The 23,457-nt window shown below is 30.1% G+C and overlaps 1 protein-coding gene across 2 annotated transcripts in view; it reads right to left on the bottom strand.

Moving 5' to 3' along the window:
• Positions 1-23,307, bottom strand: part of LOC105839383 (scavenger receptor class B member 1) — a 45,957-nt gene extending 22,650 nt beyond the window's left edge. The window contains exons 1-2 of one of the 2 annotated variants that reach the window (XM_012685665.3): positions 22,268-23,307; positions 19,667-19,810 (exon numbers count right to left, since the gene is read on the bottom strand). In XM_012685665.3, coding sequence (XP_012541119.1) covers positions 19,667-19,810; positions 22,268-22,295 — 172 coding nt within the window. In that variant the 5' untranslated portion in view covers positions 22,296-23,307. Of the gene's footprint in view, positions 1-1,514; positions 2,456-19,666; positions 19,811-22,267 lie in introns of those variants that run through there. The other variant, XM_012685664.3, reaches the window with a different exon arrangement.
• Positions 23,308-23,457: the final 150 nt, after the last annotated feature.

The raw sequence follows: 23,457 nt of genomic DNA, 5'->3' as shown, positions 1-23,457 counted from the left end.
GAATCATTATTCTCAAAAATGCAATGTTTAATTTCAAATCTTTAATATTTATATAAAATTATAATAACTTATTAAAATCCTAAGCTTTGGATTCCAATAACTCAGAAAGTGCATGCATTGTGCTAATAAATCACAGAAGAGAAATAGACTGAAACGTATTGCGTGTCTTTCACGTATCCGTACTCTTTAATGTTACACTAATATTTAGTTCTGATCAGTTATTATGCATTTATTATTGATTAGATAGTGCCAATCTCTTACCTTTTCTGAAAGACATTTGTTGCTTATTTTGTTCTGTATAATTTGCGACCTAATCTCTCTATTTATATGAAATTGCGGATTTAGATTTAGAGCTTTGATTTAAAGTTTGTCTTGAACGGTAAAAGTACATGCATTCTTTATAAACATGTTTGGAACATTTATGCAGCTTTTTTAAAGATATCACATTAGATTAATTCTAATGTGTCTCTCTACAGAAAATATTTTTTTATAGTTACAAAATTTTCAAAATAATCAAAATAAAGTAGAACTGTGAACATACATACTCAAGTAGTAATGTGTCTATATTGCTGGCACGCACTTATAACACACGTTGTCAGAATTATAGCAACTGAGCATTTGTTGGTAAATTGACGTCTTTGCGGTATAAAAACTTTAGATAGCAATTTGCCGACAACCTATTACGCACGTTGTGTTTAAAGATTTAAAATCGTTTGATTAAAAATTTATATAATGTTACCGTGATAATTTATAAGATCACACATTATAATCCTATTGCCGAGTACCCGAGGTAAATGCTATCATCTTATTGTTGAACTACTGGCAATATGTACACACATTTTCCCAGTGTATTGTTTTAATATTGGTATATTTGAAAAATATATTTCAAATTCGAAGACAAACATATGGCAAGTAGTATATATTGCAATTTAAATAACTTAAAACAGATTTGCGCGATTTTAATGAGACACGCTTGGTTATCCGAAGAATAATAGTTTTTTATGTATCCAATTTTGGATTGTAATGTGAGAACCGGTTCATAAAATGTGTAAAATAATGATCGATTAAATCTGATTTATTCATTTATTCGGAAGATGTATTTTCTGAGGCTATATAGCTATAATCATCTGATTATTATCGCGTTGTTTAATAAAAAATTTATAGATCTATAATGATTTATAAAAAGATCACACTAATAAGGAGAAGCCGGAATTGTAAGATGACTTTTTTATGGATTTAACATTCGTGTAGGACTGAACGAATTTATACTTATTGCCGAAGCGGCACCTGTGATATATTAAACAAGGACATTAAAATTCAACGTTTAACCCGATCGTTTAACTTCTCGATATTCTTATTCTCGATATTCGTACCCTATACTTAAGAACCATACAATTAACTTTGTTTTCGCATGTTTATAACCTTGTCTCTACCGGATATTGCCTGGTTGTTGTCTTCGAATAAAATAATGCTTCTTGCCATTCGACCCTGAAATGAAACTTCCTCTTACTTACTTTTTGACCATCTTCGTTTACCATTGGAATGCACTGGTAAAGCAGCATTGAAGAATTTGTTCACCACCACTGAAGACTTTCTTTGAAGGTTTGCCAGCGTCCCGGTCTCGTCCTGCTCGACCAGTTTGTCGCCATTAGGGTTGATGTTCACTGACGAATAAATCTGACGACGCGACAGGGTATTCCAAATTATCATAAAATCCTTCATTTTCTTTGACACAATTGAGTCTCCTTACTTCGCGATATGCGATATTACAAAGAGGGTGTGTCTACTTGCGATGATTATCGTCGATAATTACAATACAAATAATCGAGCGCGGTCGCGGTCGACGATAAAGGTAGATCTGCACTTATGCGTTCAATGATAGCGTGCGGCTCTTACGCAGTTTGCACGCAATTCGCATGCGGCTTGCACGCGACTCGTGTATGTGGTACTTGTAATTCCCGATGAAAAACGTTCGCCGTTTGCAGGGGCGATTTCAACACTCTCGATTTTCGGTGCGATCTTCGATCAGAGGCCCTTCACTTTCTTTCTGCGCGGTTCGATTTTAACGTCAGGCCAATGTTCTCCAATGCGTTCTTGCCTTGAAAGTTCTTCTCCGGTCACTATCAATCTCGAGGCTTTCGACAAACTTATCCGGGGGACCAAGAGGTCCACGTTACGATTTCTGAGAGCCGAGACGCGTGCTTTGAAATAATACCGTTCGACGAATAATTATAATATTATTTAAATAATTTCTTTTCCCCCGACAGATGTCTAAGCTCCGAAGCTTATTAGTTTGAAAAGGTCGCGCGACACTTCGCTGATCGCTCAAGATCGTTTGGCTTTTGTCTACTGCTTCACCTCCTGTCGTATTTCAACTCGATCCCCGCGCCGATACAATGCGTGCGGCATACGTCTCGGTGCAAGAGTGGCGGTACAGATCGGAACAGATTTGAAAAATATCGCGCTCCCACTACATTTGTTGCCACGCTTGTCGTCATGGTGGTGGTGACCGGCAAGCACGTGGAATGCTATCCAATCGGGCCACGAATTGCAGCCCCACCGCGGGAAGCTTGTGGTACCTGTACGTTCTCGAAGGATCTCCGGCTTCTTCGTCTGCGATCGCGGGGAGGCAATATCTCAAGGTTATCCGTTCGACGGTCAACAAACCCTCTCGGGTTTCAGGATAATACCGGCCATCCTTTAGGGCCGCGGTCCTTTCTCGAACCAAATGAATCAGACTTGATCTAGCGAGAGAATTAAGCTACATTCGAGCTTGTTTAATTCGAGGATATTATTCTTTATAAATAAAGAAGCTAACGAGGAAAGCTTCTATAATGAGCGCTATGAATTAGAGAATGGAAAATGTATGAAGCAATTGCGATCGCAACATCGAATGAAACGGAAACACTCGCACTTTAGAGAAAGTACGGAGATTAGATGTGTAAGTGTAATCACTTCCCGGCAGATTGAAGGTATTACAAAAGTAAATTGAGGTAAGCGGACCGCGAGTTTAATTTAAAATTTGATTTATCTCCCAATTCTGTTTATTCGGTTCATAATATCGTTTAGAAATTACATTATCTTAAAATAATATAACATACTGCGTATATTGATTTACTTTACGGAACATAAGCACATATTTGTAAGTCGGATGAGATAAAGTGAATCAATTTTTACTTTGCGCTATTTTCTAATTTGTGCAGTCTGTTGTTTGCATTTAAAAAAAAATTATCCTGTTAAAATAAATGAAAATTTGTAAAAGTTGAAGTTAAGGATAATACTTTATACTTATTATTGTTTATCTTAACTTAACACACTGGATACAAGATGTCATAGAAGGAAATTTTAATATAAATTATTTGGTATCAGCTAGATAGAATCTTCTCATTCTGTGACTTGTAAAAATATCAATATTTAAATAAAATATATATTAATAAGTAAATAAGTAGAGAAGGATTTCAATAAAGTGGTCAATCCAGTTCCCTGACTTAGGCTTTCTTGATATTTTTTCTAAAGATATTTGAAAAAAAAGTATACTAAAACCACAAAATCTTAATAATCTATCAACAAATTTTTTATAAGATAAAGACTTGCACTTTGAGAATCCTGCAGGAATGCAATTTCTATGCAAATGCGGCTGTTATACTCGATAGGAAGTCAGATTAAACTTGAAAGATATTTTAAACCTTTATTGCAGGAATAGGAATAGAGGTGTGCACACATAGCAGAGAGAGTTTGCAATCATTAAATAATGTGAACTTTGGGATCTTTATCTCTGTTGTGATGCACACACACAAAGAAAGAAAGAGAGAGAGAAAGAGAGAGAGAGAGAGAGAGAGAGAGAGAGAGAGAGAGAGAGAGAGAGAGAGAGAGAGAGAGAGAGAGAGAGAGAGAGAGAGAGAGAGAGAGAGAAATGAATTCGACCATATGCCTTTCACGCGACATACTTGGAATTAATACCAACAAAATATCTAAACTTCGAAGACTTATAACTCAAGAAATTTTGTTTATAAGAAACATTTATTACCAGTATTTTGAAAATGCCTCAATAATTATTAAGAGAATGTATAATAAAAAGTTGGAGGTTTTATTTGAAAAACAAAATACCTTCCATCTGACTTGAAGACAGAGATCAACTTATGCCTATCTGCATTATTTAATACCAAACAACTTTTCTATTTAATATTCTTCTTTAAAATATTTTGCTCAAGATATCTTGCCGATCCGAGATTTTGAATATTTCTTATATCATCTTAATAAGATTCAGATGATTTATATTAATAATGTATTTAATGCGTTGTGCAATCTGCTTATATATAATTGCTTTTTTCAAAATATCGCAGTTTTGCGATGCTAAAGGCAAGAAAAATCAATACTGTAATCTCTCAAGAAGCAGTCGTAACTATTCGATAGCACTTATTATGCAATTTGTACTGATTATACGTCACAGCGAAGTGCAATGAGTGCTGAGCGTATACATTATTAAAGGTCCGCACTTCCGCATAAGTGTGTTTTTCTAGGAGAAAAAAAAGGCAAACTACTTCAGAAAATAAAAATAGTAATTGAGGTATAGTCTGATTGCTTTATCGACTGTAAAGATTTTTACGCAATCCCGACATCGCATGTTTTGCTACTCGGTAATATAAAGTAATTTGTTCGCGAACAAATGTGTGTGAAATCTACGTCCTTGCTGATCCTGTTTCCCTGCAAGTTCACGTAGTCCGACGACATTGACCACACGTATGATGAATACGGTGCGTCACGATTTTTTAATGTACCGGTAGTGTCAGTCGTAGCGAAAAACCGGTAACGCTCGCCGATGCCATGTCGGGGGATTTCCGACCGGTTGCACGCGATTCTCCGATGTAGTAGTAAATCCCACTTTTATTCATCATCTCATGACACATTTATTCGGGAATTTAACGTTACTATTTTTCCATTTATTAACATTCCATTTACTCATCAATATCTAAGAATGCTCGTGATTCAATTAATTGAGCATGCTTTGAATATTTTAATTCTTTTACAAAGAATTAGTTAATATTTTATTTTTTATTACAATAGTGAAATATTGAATATCAATAGTCCGAAAGTAGAAAGAAAATTTTTGTACAGATTAATACTTATAATACATTTTTTTGTTATCTTCTTCAAGCAATTAATAAATTCTAATAAGATTTACACGTGGAACAAGAATAATTATTGAAATTTTTGAATATTAATATTCTCATATAAATAAAATAGTTTTATAAAATAAGTAAATAGAAATAAGCTTGTATTGGATTGATTCTTAATTTCTATTCAATATATAATTTAATATTTCTGTGTAAATTTATATGTAATACATTTTCCATTTATGCAAACTGTATGCCAAATACATTTCAGTCTGGAAACGCAATTTTAAATTGAAACTGAAATAGTAATCTCATAAATCAAACAAGTAATTAATTTAATAATAATATTATCAGTTGTTTAGCTGCGAATAGGCTGAACTTATTAGTGTTATTTACATACCGGTTTATTTTTACTTACATAATATTTTAAATACTTTTTTCAGAGTATTTAAAATTCTAATCAGGTTCCGAACGTATCTATTCTTGTGTCGCATTTATCTTTATTTATATCTACGAGTCGCAGTGCCTCGTGTAAACGTCTCTCGCATGATGATAGGTTATTGGCCAGAATTTTGCATAGTCAGTGCGTTATGAAATTAAATTAGGCAAATTAAAATTAAATCTCAAGATATCCAATAAAGCAACACTGGCATAACGTACACATTTTTGAAAACGACATACGTGTAAAAATTCGCGATATCAGTGAAGTTTTTTGAACCGGTTCTTCAGTCAACAACCTTGCACAATGCCCAAGGTTAAAAAATTTAAATATATTATTTCATGAAGTGCAAAATATTTCCGGTTTTTTAGTAGCTGCCATCCAGTATTTTAAACAAGAAGAAAATGGAACGTATTTTTTTTCTTTGTCAATTTACATAAATCAACGTCTACATGTTCACAATTAGATTGAATATTAAAAATTGATTAAAATAGTAGATTAAGTTCATATCAATAAATATCAACAGTGACAAGGTAATTAAAGTATTAAATTGATAGTGAACACGATGGCATTGTAAACTTGCATGACAAAGTTTTATAATTTCCCGTCCTTTTATTGCGTTTAGTGAAGAATAATATATTTTAATTGAGTTGAATATGTTAATATTTTTATAAAACTAAATTAAGATTGTAAATTTATAATTTTTAGAATTAATTTAGTTACATTAAAAGTAACATTAACAAAACTAACTCTAGTTAAAAGTTACGTTGAAATTAAATTAAGTTAATTAAATTAAGTTAAACTAAAAGTTAATTTTGAAAAGCATTAATTTATATAAAATTATTATATTAAATAAAAAAGTTATAATTTTTTAAAGTTAGAATTATTCAACACAATTATAATATAGAAAATAAAATAAATTTAATATTTTATTTGTAAATTAAGTTTATATAAAAAATAACAAAGAAATATTGTTTTTATGTGAAAGTATGAAATTTTTTCTGTGTTTTATAATTATAATTTTATACAATTATTATGATTTTTATTTTTAAGTTAAAGATAAATTATTAACTTAAATTGTAATCAATTAATGTATTTTAAAACAACTACTTAAAGTTATAAATTAAATTATTTAAAATTAACTAAGTTAGTTTAAAAAGTTATTGATTTTTGAACTTTATTATTTACCGTTTAAAACTAGTTACTATCCAATTCTACATTTTGAACTAATGTTTTGATATATAAAAGCTTGTGAATAATATATTCAAACATAGAATATTTCGAATCAGATAGTACCTAGGTTTAAATAACAAAATTCTAGTATTGCTTAAATAGTAGTGAAACTAATAACATTTTGTAATAACATAGCACAGGTACATCATGTCCTAATTGATTTCTACTCATACTCCTTTTACAAGTTGCACTAATTAATATTTTTGTTTTTTTTTTAATTTATGTTTAATATATGTTATCACGGCCTGTGAGCACACCGCCAATTGTGCACATATATAATTTTGACTTTCAACGTCCCGTTAACCTCGTATTGAAACGTTCATAGTCAACGAAGCTTGAACGCGGCCATCGGCATTATCGTAATAGAGGGTTTCCCGATTATCCGTTGTATTCCCGCGGCATCATCGATACGATTAGCGACATAATCTCTGAGTACCTGATTTGAGTCGGAGCCTTCTTGTTTCTATTTTTCGTAAGAAAAGACACTAATTTGTTGTCTTATTGTTTAACTTAATGCTCGAAGCATTCATTCTATAATGTTAATATGCTCTATAATGCTTAAAATAAATTTTCCTTTTTTAAAAATTAAATATATGTCTCGTATAAATAATATTTACTAAATTTTCTAATTAGACATATCTGGCTTTTTTACATTTTTATAAATAATAGGCAATAAATATAATATCCGAACAAATAGGTATATGCAGGCTTATATTACGTTTTATTAAAAAGTATACGTTTTAATTTTTATATTTTTAACTTTATTTCTTGAACTATCAAAAATAAAAAGTAAAAAAAAAACGTATACTTTTTAATAAAATGTAATACAGGCTTGTGTATACCTATTTATTTTATAGCATTCACTGTTGTACGAACAACATAAGTTGCAGCTTGTGCTTGTATTAATTTTTGCACAATTTTAGGTTTTTATTTTATATTATTTTACGTTTTAACTGTTAAACTCTCACTATTAAACTATCAAAATTGTCAAACTGTCAATCTAATAGCAACTAAATTGTCAAACTATAACTCTTACAACATGGGTGTCGCGGAAAAGCGGCAACAGTACCGTTCGATCACGAGCAAACTTCTCGCGTTCTCACGATCTTTTTTATTATGAATGGATTTATAAGTCATGGACATTTTGCTACTTAGATATAAACCGGAAAGTTGGAAAACATGTTTATTTTTTATATATATAATTTATTAATTTATATATATAGTAAATTTACTCTTTTTGTATTTAAATTACGAAGAGTAAATGTATAAGTTGATAAGCAAAAAAATCAAGATTTATGATTATAAGCACTGCTAAGGTCAAACTCGTATATTGTCTTATCTTAATTGAACGCTGAGTTAGTTACTATATCGCTTAGCGGGTCTATTGTATTATTGTCAGTAAATTAAGCTGCTTATAAACTTCTTATAAAATTTTCTATCGATAGTTCTGGTTCGACACTATTATGATTGACATATCATTAATCGTTATAAAAATTTAAGAGGTTTAAAATTGTTGTGACGCAAACAAGTATCTTTTACATAAAAAGTAAAAAAAATTGTCGAGAGAGTGAAATAATATTTGCTTCGTATGTTTCTTGGTTGCTGAAATATGATGATCAGTTTGCGATTTAATGAACAGAAAACTCAACTTCCTTTGACATTTTTACACCTTTTTAAGAAATCGTTGATAAGAGAGGTCAGTTGCACATTTCTCTAATTTCTCTAATATCAGTAGTTTATATAACTCAATTTTATCTATTTTGTTGCAGCAAATGCTTATAGTGATTGTTAGTGATAACTGTTGCTATCATACGGGTGGTCTATTATATGCACGTGTTTACAGCGTACGTTCCATTCACGTTGACGTGCACGTGTTAATTCGCATTCACGACGATTGACAGACGATTTTAAAAGGATAAAGGACGCACAGACATTGCAAGATCACGCTATTTCGTTCTTACGTCACATTATTACGCATTAAGTTGGTTCAGATATTCATGCGTATTTATTATGCGGTCTGCGTTTGTCAAGACCAATTTTTTCTTGACACAATGGAACAAAAGATTGCTAGTATGATAACAGCCAATTGTCAATGAGGCAATATATGTATCGGAATATGTGCATACATTTATAATTCTATTTTCAAAGTTTATTAAAAGACAAAGAATGAGTAGGTTAAAAGTCGACAAACTGGCAATATTTTATTGTAAATCACAATCTCACGACGTTTCGACCATGGGATTTGGTCCTTTTCAAGTGAATAATTCGGTTATATATGTGATACGCAAGACAACAATTGTTCATAAACTCGTGCCAACGGATTCATAAAAATTCTACAATTTTACACAGGAAAAAGAAATGATTAAAAATGTATAATAGATGTAACAACTTGATAGTGAATCCATGAACTTACGTATCTCATTGTCAAAAACCGAAAAATATATAATAGGCAACAAGCCATTCAAGTTAGTGAAATAATTTTAAGCAACGTTTCAATGTAATTTAAAAATAGTGTCAAGCACAGTCACAGATAGCAGAAAGACTAAATATATTTTTTGTTAGGACGGGGAGAATGTCGAAAAGAACGAAAACATTAAGTGGCCTTTATTAAAAGAATTAAAACTAAGTTTGAGAGAGAGAGAGAGAGAGAGAGAGAGAGAGAGAGAGAGAGAGAGAGAGAGAGAGAGAGAATTTTTTAATGGGAATTAATTCTTCTTTGGTTAGATAGATCTTCATAATTCTATAATTCTATAGAATTCTATAGAAATATTTAAATATTTGCAGATTACATATTTTACGTAGTTATAACATTTTAATGTAATTTTTTATCTTAGTTTTTAATAAAATTTCTTTTTGCTTTTATATAAAATTGAATTGTTAGTGTTATATATCATTAAATAATTGAATTAAATTGTACGCTTTTTTTCTCTTGTGTCAAAGTGCTTTAAATAATCAGAAAAAAACTATAACTGTGGTAGCTAATTGAAGAATATATAATACATAAAAATTGCATGTTATACGTTCATATAAATATCTTAATTGTACAAGATATTTTTTTCTCTGTGACCTAATGTCACAACGTAGTAAAACGTAATTAAAGATAAAAGATGTCTTTTATGTCATTGCAATGTTATTTCAAATCAGTAATGTTTTACCAATATTTATTGTTCAATCCTATATCCATTCAAGATTTAATTTTAATTTAATGGTTTGAATGTTTTTAAAACAAAAAATGAACTGTACTCTTTATATATTTAAGTTTAATTAATTAAAATTTAGCCTGAAAACTTATTTCTTTTAATATTATATATAAATTTAAAAATTTATATATTGCAATAAGATCTACATTAAGTTAAATAAAAGACGAAGGCATCTTTTGCACTTTTTGATGTATATAGAAATATTTATTTTTTATTATCTAATTCTTTTTGTTTTCTTTTCTAATTTTAATTTTTGCTTTATTTTAAACAAAATAATAAATACTGTTTAAATGTAGAATGAAAATTAAGCTTGTGCGATCCAGTAATTTAGCATTTTATCAAAATACAGTCTTATAGGATTGAATAAGATACCCATAAAAGTGATTTTCTATTCTTATTAGAATAAATCACTCGCACAGACTCAATTTTTACTGTTTTGAAGTAATGTTTTAATCTGAGATTTCTCTGAAAAAGTATAATTTATAAATATTTTACGAAGAATGTGGTGGTATATTCAAGGTTAACATATAATTTAAGATTGATATATTCTGTGGTCATCGGGACTTTCCAATCCTATTCTTATAAATTAGCATTGGCGATATGATCCACGAATCTTACTCGCTTATTTCGTACGTGTTGTCGCATTGAAATTTCTACATTTCATCTCCAATTTCGACGTAAAACAGATGAACGATTGTGACGGCAGCCAAAAACAAAAGCGCCTATGCGTATGAATAATTATGACGCGTAAGTATGACACGATAGAAGATAGCTTGCGGAAGTTTGACGACTATTGTGTGACATTCTTTTTCACTTTGAATTATGCATTATCCATGTAATTTCATCTCAAGGATAGAAAATTTACAGTTGTCAATAAGTTTTGATACGTAAACTAGATTTTTTATCTTACTTATGTTGCACGTAGCATATTATCTATCATGTGTAAAATAAAAAATAATTAGTAAAACTTAATTCGAATTTTGTAAAAATGTAAAGAATACTTATATTTAAAATCATTTTAACAACAATTATCTCACAACCGTGACTAAAAATTTGGGAAATAGATCAACTAAAATTAATATTGTAACGTAATTCTTATTTTTTTTTTATATTATACATTTCTTTTTTATAATATAAATATTTTTAAGCATAAAAAATTATTGTTGTATATTTTTTCCCCTTTTAAAACATTTAAAAATGTCAAATATTTAGAAATAAATATTAACATGCGTAATTCTGCATTGAAAATGCATGACTTTGTGTTTTCCTTTATTATGCAAAAAGGAAAAAAGTTGAAAAATGGGCGTGACATTAATATTTGATTAAAAAAAAAAGATTAATATTTCGAAAGACTACAATTAAGATTAGCCATTATTTCACAATCTATATAAATAAAAATGTAAATGTTTGTTACTCATCTAAGATCTCCGTAAGTTTTTCACGGATTGCTTTGAAATTTTGACACAACGTTGCATTCGAAAATGGAAGTGTTCTTATAGGGTTTGATTTTGGATATACCGGTGTTTCAAAAATGATGGCCATAATTTAAGTGTAAAAAATAGTTTTTCATTAATATTATTGAAATTTTGACACATTGAGACGGGGAGAGACGGGAAGAGACCGGAAGAGACGGGGAGAGACCGGGAGAAACGGGGAGAGACCGGGAGAGACCGGGAGAGACCGGGAGAGATCGGGAGAGACGGGGAGAAACGGGGAGAAACGGGGAGAGACCGGGAAAGACGGGGAGAGACTGGGAGAGACCGGGAGAGACGGAAAGAGACGGGGAGAGACCGGGAGAGACGGGGAGAGACCGGGAGAGACCGGGAGAGACCGGGAGAGATCGGGAGAGACGGGGAGAAACGGGGAGAAACGGGGAGAGACCGGGAGAGACGGGGAGAGACTGGGAGAGACCGGGAGAGACGGAAAGAGACGGGGAGAGACCAGGAGAGACGGGGAAAGACCGGGAGTGACGGGATGAGACCGGGAGTGACGGGGAGAGACGGGGAGAGACCGGGAAAGACCGGGAGAGACGGGTAGAAATGGGGAGAGACGGGTAGAAATGGGGAGAGACGGGGAGAGACGGGGAGAGATCGGGAGAGACGGGGAGAGACCGGGAGAGACGGGGAGAGACGGGTAGAGATGGGGAGAGACGGGGAGAGACCGGGAGAGACCGGGAGAGACCGGGAGAGACCGGGAGAGACGGGTAGAGATGGGGAGAGACGGGGAGAGACGGGGAGAGACCGGGAGAGACGGGGAGAGACGGGAGAGACCGGGAGAGGCGAAGAATGTTTCTATTGTGTTTAAATTAAGGTAATAAGAAAAATTAAGATGGCTGTTATTTTATTGAAAAAAAGGAACTTATTTAAAACAGTCTTTTGAATGGATTTCTAAATCCATGGCAGCTTTTAGAAAAAAAAGTTAGAAGTACGTGAATAAATGAATATTAGATTTATTAAAGATAGATAAATGCTTATTCAAAAATAAAATAAAAAGAGCAACAGTAAAGCAAGGCTTTTGAAAGTTAAACAACGAAAGCAAAGAAAATTTGAAAAAAACGTAGCATAAGAATAGAGAGCCACAGCAACGCGTGGCAGGGCATAGCTAGTTTACAATAAGTTATTTGTAAAGGCTAAGATTTTTAAGTTCTTTTTTATAAGTGCAGAATGCAATTTTACGTCCATGTTTAAAAACTAGTTGGAATTTATATATTATTTTTATAGCAATATCACCAATTAAATGTAGAGAACAAAAAATTTACTTTAATTTTAATATAATGTTAATAAAAAAGTATTATTTAAACATATTTCCTGATGGATAGATTACGTCACAAATTTTAATAGTACTATTATTATAAATAATAAGTAAGCGACTCATGCAATAAGAAAACGATTTTTAAAATAATTAAGATGTTTGTTTCTTCTTTCGCGTGTAAATTCCGGGTATTGTTTCCGCGGTCGACGCAAAAAAAGAGGTACTGGCCTGAGATTAATTATATAACTAGGACGATTGCTGACTCCGGAACAGGAAAATAATTAAAATCAATTTTCTTGTAACTATCTCGAAATTTATTTGAACAAGATTCAAGATCGGTCAGGCAGAGGTTCGTACTGAGTCGACTAACTTTGCAGGAGTGTCTGGCGCGAAAATCCTCAAGCACATTCGCACCCGGTCAAATGTACAATAACGGAGATGACGAGATTTCCCAAAATCTCTCGAATTTGTCTCAAATCGAGATCGTTTTAAAACTAAATCTGAGCTGAGACAAACACGCGCCGTGCCCGTGTACATGCTTATCCGTTGGAGTTACAAACTCTCATTCGCCATGTCAATATACAAGGGTAGTCCCAGAAGTACCCGACCTGACGTATAAATGGCGGTTGTTATTAAAAAAAAAATTACTATCGTAGAAAGTACCAACCTTATAAAGCTTAAGTGTGAAGTTTGAAAACGCTACATTATTTATTGCATTTGTTATATATAGTATTTGTTTGGCAGCCATCAATACTGAACTCTCTCAGTGAATTTGGAAACATGAAAAAAATTGGTCATCGTTATGTGATACAATACTTTTATTTGAAAGGTCTCAGTCCAACCAATATCAAAGCCGAGCTAGATTCTCTCTCTCTCTCTCTCTCTCTCTCTCTCTCTCTCTCTCTCTCTCTCTCTCTCTCTCTCTACTCTGAGGGAGTCTGCACCTTTGATTACAATAGTAAAATATTGGGTGGCAGAATCTAAACCAGGCCGTACGAACTGCTAAGGCCCGTTTCTACCAACGTAGATTAACTTTAATCTCGGTTTAATTTACTTGTTATCTTATTCTAGTTCCAAAAATTAGAAAGAGATAAAGAGTAAGTTAATCCGAGATTAAAGTTAATCTACGTTGGTAAAAAGGAGCTTTAGACGAACATCGCAGTGGTGACCACGCCAGAAATGGTGAAGAAAATCCATAAAATCATGTTGGATGATCGTCGACTGAAAGTGTGTGAGCTGGCAGACACCGTAGGCATTTAAAAAAGTGCTATACATCGCACATTGACTGAAAATTTGAAGATGAGAAAGCTGCTTGCAAGATGGGTGCCGCGTTTGCTCACATCGCAGTGGCCAAAATCAATGAATTAAAGTTCGAATTGCTTCCTCACGCACCCTATTTGCCAGATTTAGCTTCCTCGGATTATTTTCTCTTTTCAAACTTGAAAAAATGGCTGGGTGGTAAAAGATTTGCCAACAACGAAGAGGTGGAATCTGCGGGTGATGGCTATTTTGAAGAGTTCGACGGTTCTTATTATAAACAGAGTATCGAAGCTATTGAACATCGCTGGGAAAAGTGTATCGAGCTAAAAGGAGACTATGTTGAGAAATAAAGATATTTTTTCCCAAATTTTTTGTGTTTTCTTTATTAGATCGGGTACTTCTGGGACTATCCTTGTATGTAATTTTATTTAAGGCAATACAAAACATAAAAAAACTATTAATTTATGGTTTTCACGTGATTAACACGATCATAATTAATGAGAGTTTAGACGAAACCGGATTTCAAATTTACGATTTATGTTTACTTTCAGAATTGACAGTTCGATTTAAAAATTTATTTGCATTCTTTTTATAAGATGCATAATTAATTTTTTGTGTTTCTTTTAAATTTAAATAATTTTATATATTTTACGTAACAATATAAAAAATTTAGAAGCTTAAATTTACTTACTGTTTTATATTTATTTACTGTATTAAACAAAGATGCAAAGAAATTCAGAATGTGATTCTATTGCTTGAATGTTAGATTTTAATAAAGCTTTAGATTTTAGCGTGATTACAAAAAGAATGGATTGTGTATTATTAAAATCAATTTTTTGTTTTATATAATAATTGCACTTTTGAATGTAAACGGGGAGAAAATGTTGTTTTGTAAAACTCATTATGTCAATAATTAATATGACATTTTACATAACGATTGCTCATTAATTCTGTTCTAATAGTCCGCAAAGTAGTGCGCAGTTAATTTTATATTCAAATACTGGGTTGAGTATAAAACCACAAACACGTGATTAATTGGTATGACGTGGAGAGTTCTTTCTCACAATCTTCTTATTGTTTGATTCACATCTCGTGCAATTATTCGTAAAGGAAATCCGCAAAGAGAATCAGAAAATTTTATACATTTTTATGCTAAAAATGTAAAAATATTTCTTTGAAAATTCTATGGAAATTATTTAGAGATACTGTAAGATATTTTTATCACAACAAAACACTTTACATCTACACAATCATATTGTATAAAAGAAACTCAAAATAATTCAATCAAACTAATTTTATATAAATATAAAATAACAAATGCAAACATATTTAAAATTGGAGATATGTATATTTAATATTGTCAATACAACCAACGAGGGAGCCAACATTAGATGTTCGTATATATAATCAATTATTTAAATTTATAATTATTAGCATATACTGCGCGTCAACAAATAAGTCAGTCTTAAAACACAATTTTTTTCAATATATAAAATATGTAATATTACAAATTAAAATAACAGCAACTTAATATCTTTTTAATTTTAACAAGCATCTATAAGACGTCTTAATTAAATTAAAAAAAAACTGTAATGCAATTATTGCAAAAATGATACTTCAGCCAGAATTTAAACTTAGACCTCCTATCGTTCCGTGATAGCCAATTTGACCAAAAGTATGGTGATACTTTTCGCAATAACCGATAATATGTATAAATGAATGAATTAACGCATTTTTCACGCCGCGTGTATTCAAATACCTAATAGAAAATTTTTATTATCGGCTTGGGTAATTAAAAAAAAAAAGAAATATATATATTTAAGGGCAGACCCCACGCCTGGCACCTAAAAATCAGTTCTAAGTTTGTAAATTTTTGGGGAGAAAATGAATACCTTGATTAAAAAACCAATTTGAGGGTTTTATTGTACATCTTTTTTAATGTAAAAAAATTTCTTATTTCGTTTGAATCACAAAATGGCGGCTTTCTGCTCCGCGAACACCTTTCATAAGACAGACTCAAGCGGAGTGCATGATTTCGGTAAAACAATTCAACCTATTAGGCAAATGCAAAAGAATGGCATCATCACTGTTATAATCTGACAAAGGGATTTTTTTAAATATTGATTTCTGTTAAAATCGCGATGGTTTGAAGAAAAGTTTCAATTTAAAAAAAAGTCTTTAATTGTCGATTTAAAAAAACTACAAAATATTTTGCAAAAATCCTATGTAAGATAATAGAAATGTTGCTAAAAATATTCGATTAAAATTTGAAATCAATCAAATGAAAATTTTTTGAGTTATTAGGCACATCATTTCGGAAAATGCAGTTCCGAGAAAAATGCGTTTAAAGTTTTTGAAACATTACACCGTGTCACAGCAAGAATTTCCATCTTATCATTAATCTACGATGCCTATTCCATAAAACTGACCTTCTGCCAACTCATCAGCCTCATCAGCTTCCTTTTTGAAGCTTCCACTAATAATGACTTAGCCTCTTTTGTCTTCTCCGTGGCCACTTTTTTCTCCCTTCTTCACGCGTGGTGCGTCGCGTGTCATGCTCCTTGCTTTGGAAAATTCACTTTCTTGACAATTTCAACTTTGAGTTTCGTTTCCGGACCTTTTTTCTCGTATTCTTAAGGGTTCAAACTAATAATTAAAGCAATAAAAAAAATTCGATTTTTTTAAATCTTAGGGTGGGGTTTTCCCTTAATATTGTCTGTACGAGTCAAAACTAAATGTTTGCATCCAATTAATCACTTAAGCTTACAATCACCAGCATAGCCAATTTAATTTGCAATATTACATATTTCGGCGAAAAAGCTATATTTTCAGACGAATTTGTCGGCGCATATGTATATGTTGGTAATTGAAAATTTAAGCGATTAATTATACATGCAAACATCTAGTGTTGGATTTTACGGCCGACATGAAATATATATATTTTGATTTAACAAATTCTTCCAGCCGGTAATAAAATTTCTATTACATATATGCAAACATATTTATTTTAATTATTTGATTATTTAATTCAAATTAAAAAGTGTCAAATTGATTTCAAACTGAGAAATTATTTTAATTCTTATGTACACACTCAGCGTTTACCACATTGTTACACACTCAGGGTACCCGGGAGCCCACCTCTAATTTTTCTTAATTCCTGAGTTGTATGTGAATGTAATCGTTCGGAATCAATTTACTTTATTAAATAAACATTAACAAAAACTATCTAAATTATTTCCAAGTCCCCCAGTCCGTTACAGCTTTCATGAAAAAAATAGAAGTAGGTTCTCCGAGCGTTGCGCAGGTAGCTAGTAGTTAACAAGTAGTAGTTAACGTGCTAGTAGGTAAACGAGTAGTTAATGTCTAAAGTATATACTCCAAATAAATTACTACATGTAGACATACTTGAATCGATATCTACAGGTTTTTTAGCTATATACTTATTCATTAAATTTAACGCGAATGTATTTGCGCGTATGTTAGTTGTGTTGGAACCTGTTCTATAATTTTGTGCCGTAAAGCAATTGACAATTATTAATTAGTTATTATTTTATAAAGCAAAAGACATCAGATCAAGCAGAATAATTTACAGCGTACGAACAGCGTCACAACAGCATATTTTTTATAATAGAAAATTAGTTTTTACAATTTTTATACATTATGCAAAACAATTTTTTCATGTAGATATATTGGAAATAATAAATATAAATTAATTTAAAATCTGTTTATTTTAGACATTAATATTAATATTAAGTAAAAACAGATGGTAATAATGCCAATTAATTAGACGAAACGTTTGCAAATTGATAACTAATTCAATCTCGAGACAGTATCGGCAGGAAAAAAAGTACAGGTTCTTGTCATGTTTACTGTTACATAAAGAACTGTTCAAAAAATGTAGGAAAGCACAAAAATGTTATTCAGTTTGCGAAAAGCCTGTCTGCGATGAACACTGTGTATCGACAATTAAATGTATTGATTGCGCTAAATAAATGTAAATGTAGTCTAATTTATCTTGAAAATTATTGTAATTGTTTATTTATTAACCCCTGTTACCCCAATAAAATATTTATTAATGTTTTTAATTAATTCTCAGTTCAAAAGATCATTTTTCATCTAGTGGGTACCCGGGTGTGTCCGCTAAGCACATGTACTTTAACGTCATTTATTTTAGGTTCAAAAAATTAAAAAAAATTACCAGTGCGTTTTTAGTTTTTAAAAGAGTCAAATAATGGGGATTCAAAGACTTATGTCAAGATTTCAATTTTCATTTAAGTTATAAACAAAAATACGACGAAGTGGGCATCCAGGTGTGCACATAAGGGTTAAAATTTTTATGTATAGTGAGATGCATTTTCTTTTCAATTCTTTTAAACAAGTTAAATGTTACGTATATGTTGCACAAAAATGTATTTGGCCAAAAATAAAAAAAAAAATTTATGCATATATTTTTGAAAGTAGTCTACTTTCTTATTGTAATTTTTATACTTTTAGAAAATATTCTTTAAGAATCAAACATTATAAAATTATTTCCAAAATAGAAAAAAGCAATATATTAATATTTTTCGTCTATTTATCGAATTTGCATTATATAAACTACTATTACAAATTTGCCTTATTTGATATTATTGTGCGTGTTTTTCATTTATAACTTCTGCTTCTTCTGTACAAGAAAGATAAGGAATACCGTCTTTTTGTATACTTGAATACGGTATGTGATTACGTAAAATATATATCATTTGGCTTTGGGCTATAGGATATCTTAACTCGACTAAAAACGATTAAAACACAATAATTGTAATACATTTGTCACTCACTTACCAACAGCTGTAATTAAAACTTTTTTTAATCATTAAATTTATACAAAAACTAATGATACTTAATATTTATATACCATTAAAAGTATCAAAGGTTATTGAAATAAATTATTCATCCCGTTTGTTGGATTTTAAAAGATTGTAGCTTAATGTTAATAAAATTAATCAAATAATTAATAAAACATAAAATTTTAATAAGTATTTTTCATTAAATAAACACGCAATTAATTACATAGTACACTTGTGAAATATCCGATTGTACTTATATTATATTACACACGCACGCACGCACGCACGCACACACACACACACAAAATAAATAATAATATAGAATTAAGATATAATTTTACAAGAAATTAGAGGGCAGATAATTTCTTATAAAAATAAATTACTTAAAAAATAATAAAACAAAATTTTAAGTTATATTTATTTAAAAAAAAGTTTCTTCCTAGTTTTAATTATTAACAACAATAAGTTAATTTCAATTTCTGGTTGAGTTATATATTTTAAAATATTACATTTGAATTCTATTAAAAATATTAAGGAATGTTTGTTTATTAAAATCAACTTTGTAAGATTTCAATAATTTATAAGTTTGTACAATATGAGAGTGATTACTTGTGAAAACACTCATTTAATTGCTTTACTAATACAAACAGTATGTAAAAAAGATCTCGCGATCTGTTTTATAGCAAAGGATTTATCAATTCAAAGCCAAAGTAATAATAATAAATTCCGTATTTAAATTCATGCAAGTGCAGCCCAGCAATAATATTTTTTAATAAAAAGTATGAATTAATTTGAGCTAGAAGTAGCTTGTGGTACGTTACGAATATCCTGTAATGAAATTACATTTTCGTGTTGGCAATAAGACTGGTGGCAAATCCGCCTTGTCCGTAGTGATCTTCTGTAATCCTTTTCTTACATACCAGGTTTCTTCTTGGTACCATTGTCTGACTACATCTACAACGTTCCTCATCTCCATTGCGACTATACCTAAAAAATTACGTAAATTTCGAAATTTGTTATTTGATGATTTTTTTAAAACATGCTTGTAGTATAAACAATAAAAATTTATTTAAGACATTTTTAATAAAAATATGCTCGTTCGTCTAACTATATTAATTATTGTTTAATACATTTTATTAACACAGAGGTTAATAAACTACATGATGCTTTGTAATTATTTTGTTTTATTATTTGTAATTTATCACAATATCCGCTATAAAAGTAATTTAATTTTTCTATAAAAAATTACTTTTATAAAATCATTTTATAACATTATTTATTTAAGAGTTACCTTATCTATTTAAGTTACATATTACTATATACTAAACTGATCAAATAAGGTAATAAATTTACAAGTAATGCTATTGTCTTTTCATAAATGTTAATAAAACGTTTTATTAATATAAGTAATGAATAATAATAATAAGATTTAAAACCAGTTATCACTTTATATTTTAAATAATATTCTAGTAAATAGAAGTCCGTTACTTCCTACATTTAAATCAAAACTTCTTTTCTTATTAAGTAGTATATTAATAAGAAATTTTCTAATCAAGTTGTTACATCTAATCAGGTATACATATATATCTTATTTGAATCGAGCGACATGTTCTACTATGTTCAAGAACGATTTGCATAAGGAATCAATAATTTAAATCTTGCACAATCTTGCTTGAACAAATAAAAATAAAATTATTAATTGATGCCAGTTTATTACAGTTTAAGTAACGGAACTAACCATTCAGGTATTCTAGATGAATTAGACCAAGATGATTATTAAAGTGTCACATTAATTTTTAATGTAAATCATAAATCGTATAATAAAATATATTAGTATTCTAAATTTATTTTATCGTCTTGTCTTATAACCTAGATATATAATGGTCTTTTTGGGTTTAATAAATAGAAGAGAAGACTATAGTCAGGACAGTAGACCGGACTATAGTCACTCATTTACATTGTATATAATAATTTTGTTAATAATTAATATTTTAAATTTAAAACTTAACCATGATATGCATTAGAGTAATATTCTTCACTAGATCCAAAGTTGTAATTCATCTATTACATTAAATATTATTACATTGAAAATGTAGCGACGCCGCATAATGGGTCGAAGAAGAACAGAGATGATACGGCTCGCCACGCACGAATAAATTGAAAAAATTGATTAATTTAATTAAAACAGCACAGTATTATCAAATAATGTATTTATTCAAAATAAAAAGAAAATATTGTAGAATCGTTGCTTCCGAATAAAAGGCGTTAACTCGAAAACTGATTGAAAAGGGCGTTAATTCGAAAGCCAATTGAAAAGGGCGTTAACTTGGAAGCCGGTTAGAAAAGGCATTAACTCGCGCGCTCAAATTTTTCGCTTTAATTTAAGTTAACAGCGTTGCATAAATAATTTTGGTACTTTATCTATATATATGCATATTCATTTTTGTTTCAATATGTTTTAAATCAAGCACCAAAATTATTTTGGCAATACTGCAAAACTAAAATAAAATAAAAAATTTTAATACGCCTAAAAATTAACGCTTTTCTCAACTGGTTTCCCAGTTAACGCCTTTTCTAACCGGCTTCCAAGTTAACGCCCTTTTCAATCGACTTGCTCTTTTCAAACGGCTTCTGAATTAACGCCCTTTTATTCGACAGCAATAATATGCAAATGTATATAAATATACATACGCTTTTCGCATTTAGATTGCACTGAAAATCTATAATACATGTAATGTAAACTATAGATAAAAAATAAAATTACTATCAACTAACTAATAAATATTTTGATATAAAAATTTTAAAAGTGGTCATATTAGGTCTATTGAGATGTCAGTAGGCTAAAGACGTATAACTTACATTAGCAAAATTATATCATATTGTTTAACTTTGAATAAGGAAGTATGTGTAATTAAATAGTAAAATGTATTTTTAAAAAGAATGAGTTTTAAAATGCTCGAAAGTTAAAATGCCTTATAACAAATGGAAGTTATTGTGTATTAGTACATTAGCGTTACTACGATAAGGTAAACAAATAAAACTAAGTGATCGTTAGAATTCATCATCTAATAATAGATATAGTAGTACAAGACAATGCAAGTGATTATAATGTCGGCCTTATAATGTCATCTTCTCTTCATTAATTTCTTTTTACCGTGTTAAATTAATTTGACATACAAATTATTTTGTGCAAATTTTTAATATTACATACAAAGTTTTTTAAATATAATTTATAGAACTAAATTTATGGATAACTGTAATATGTTTTTACTTTTTTAAAATTTTATTTTTGGGGAAAGGGGAAAATAAAAATATAATTAATTCTGGATCATTACATTCCGCATTAGTTATTAAATGTTAGTTATTAAAGAAAAAACGTTATTGGTGAGTAAGGAAATTTTGTTTTTATACAATTTCATTGACAATAAGTCAAAATGTACTTACGAATCACTATTCTAATATAAGTCAACATTCTCAGAATTAGAAGTTGCACACTATACACTATACACAATTTGTCAATACGCAGAATGCTTTTGTAATTAGTAATTCAGTGAACGAGAAATACTATTCTTGATAGCAACGTACCCATCGACGTCTGTTCGTTCACTGAATGCAGTTGTAGCTCCCGATCCTTGTTCTCAGCCGTTCTACAAAATCTTTGCATGATAACACCACTCAGACTGTTAGATAAAGACCAAGACTGACTCAACTGACCTATTATTTATGATGGTTCCGTTAGAGGAATTGCTATCCCGGCTGCTCATCGAAAATCCATGATGTATCAATAAAAATGTATAGACAAAAACTTCATCTCATTATGTATCCTTTTCTCTAGTCTTCTTATTTGCAGAATTTGAAATATGTATTTAAATCCATAATGCAATAAATTAACAGATTACTTTAGATTTACAGATTAACCAATTTTTAATAGACATTAATACTTTATAGTAATGTTAATTATTAATTAAATGTAAATTAATAGTCTGTACTTAATATAATATCTAAATAATTAATTATTTTTTTGTAGGTAGAATCATCGATATGATGAATAGAGGATATATATCAAGGCACTATATTTAAAATATGCATGAAACTTTTTCCTTTTTAAGCAATATTACGCAAATTACTTAACTGACATTGACATATTGATCTATGACTATAAATCCTATCGTGTTGCTCTAAAATTTATGAGAATGTTCTGCAATTCTTCCTAATATCGTGTTAACCTTTCTATCAGACGAGAACATAGGTCAAGCGTCTGACTATCGCATTGCAATTTTATCAAATTTAATACCATGTTACAAGATATGTAGTACATATTAATCTAAGAGTATACAAATTTGGCTAATTTTAGTTTAGCCATTTCAGTCATTTTAATAAAAATTTATTTATTGATTGTAATTAATTAATAATTAATAAAAACATTCTGATTAAGAATGTAATATACTGTAAAAATGTAATTTAAAAAATGTAATATTCAACGACAATAATTTTATCACATTTTAAAAATTTTTCTTTTTTTCTGTCTCTCTTTTTCTATTAAATAATTATTTTTGTTATATATATCTAATATAATATTAAAAAATAAGTAAGAATATTTATTTATTTTCATTTTATGTTTATTATTAATTACA

The sequence above is a fragment of the Monomorium pharaonis genome, chromosome 9, assembly GCF_013373865.1.
Source record: "Monomorium pharaonis isolate MP-MQ-018 chromosome 9, ASM1337386v2, whole genome shotgun sequence".
NCBI classification, from domain to species: domain Eukaryota; kingdom Metazoa; phylum Arthropoda; class Insecta; order Hymenoptera; family Formicidae; genus Monomorium; species Monomorium pharaonis.
The sequence above is the reverse complement of the archived record's forward strand: the minus strand, read 5'-3'. Positions and strand labels throughout refer to the sequence as shown.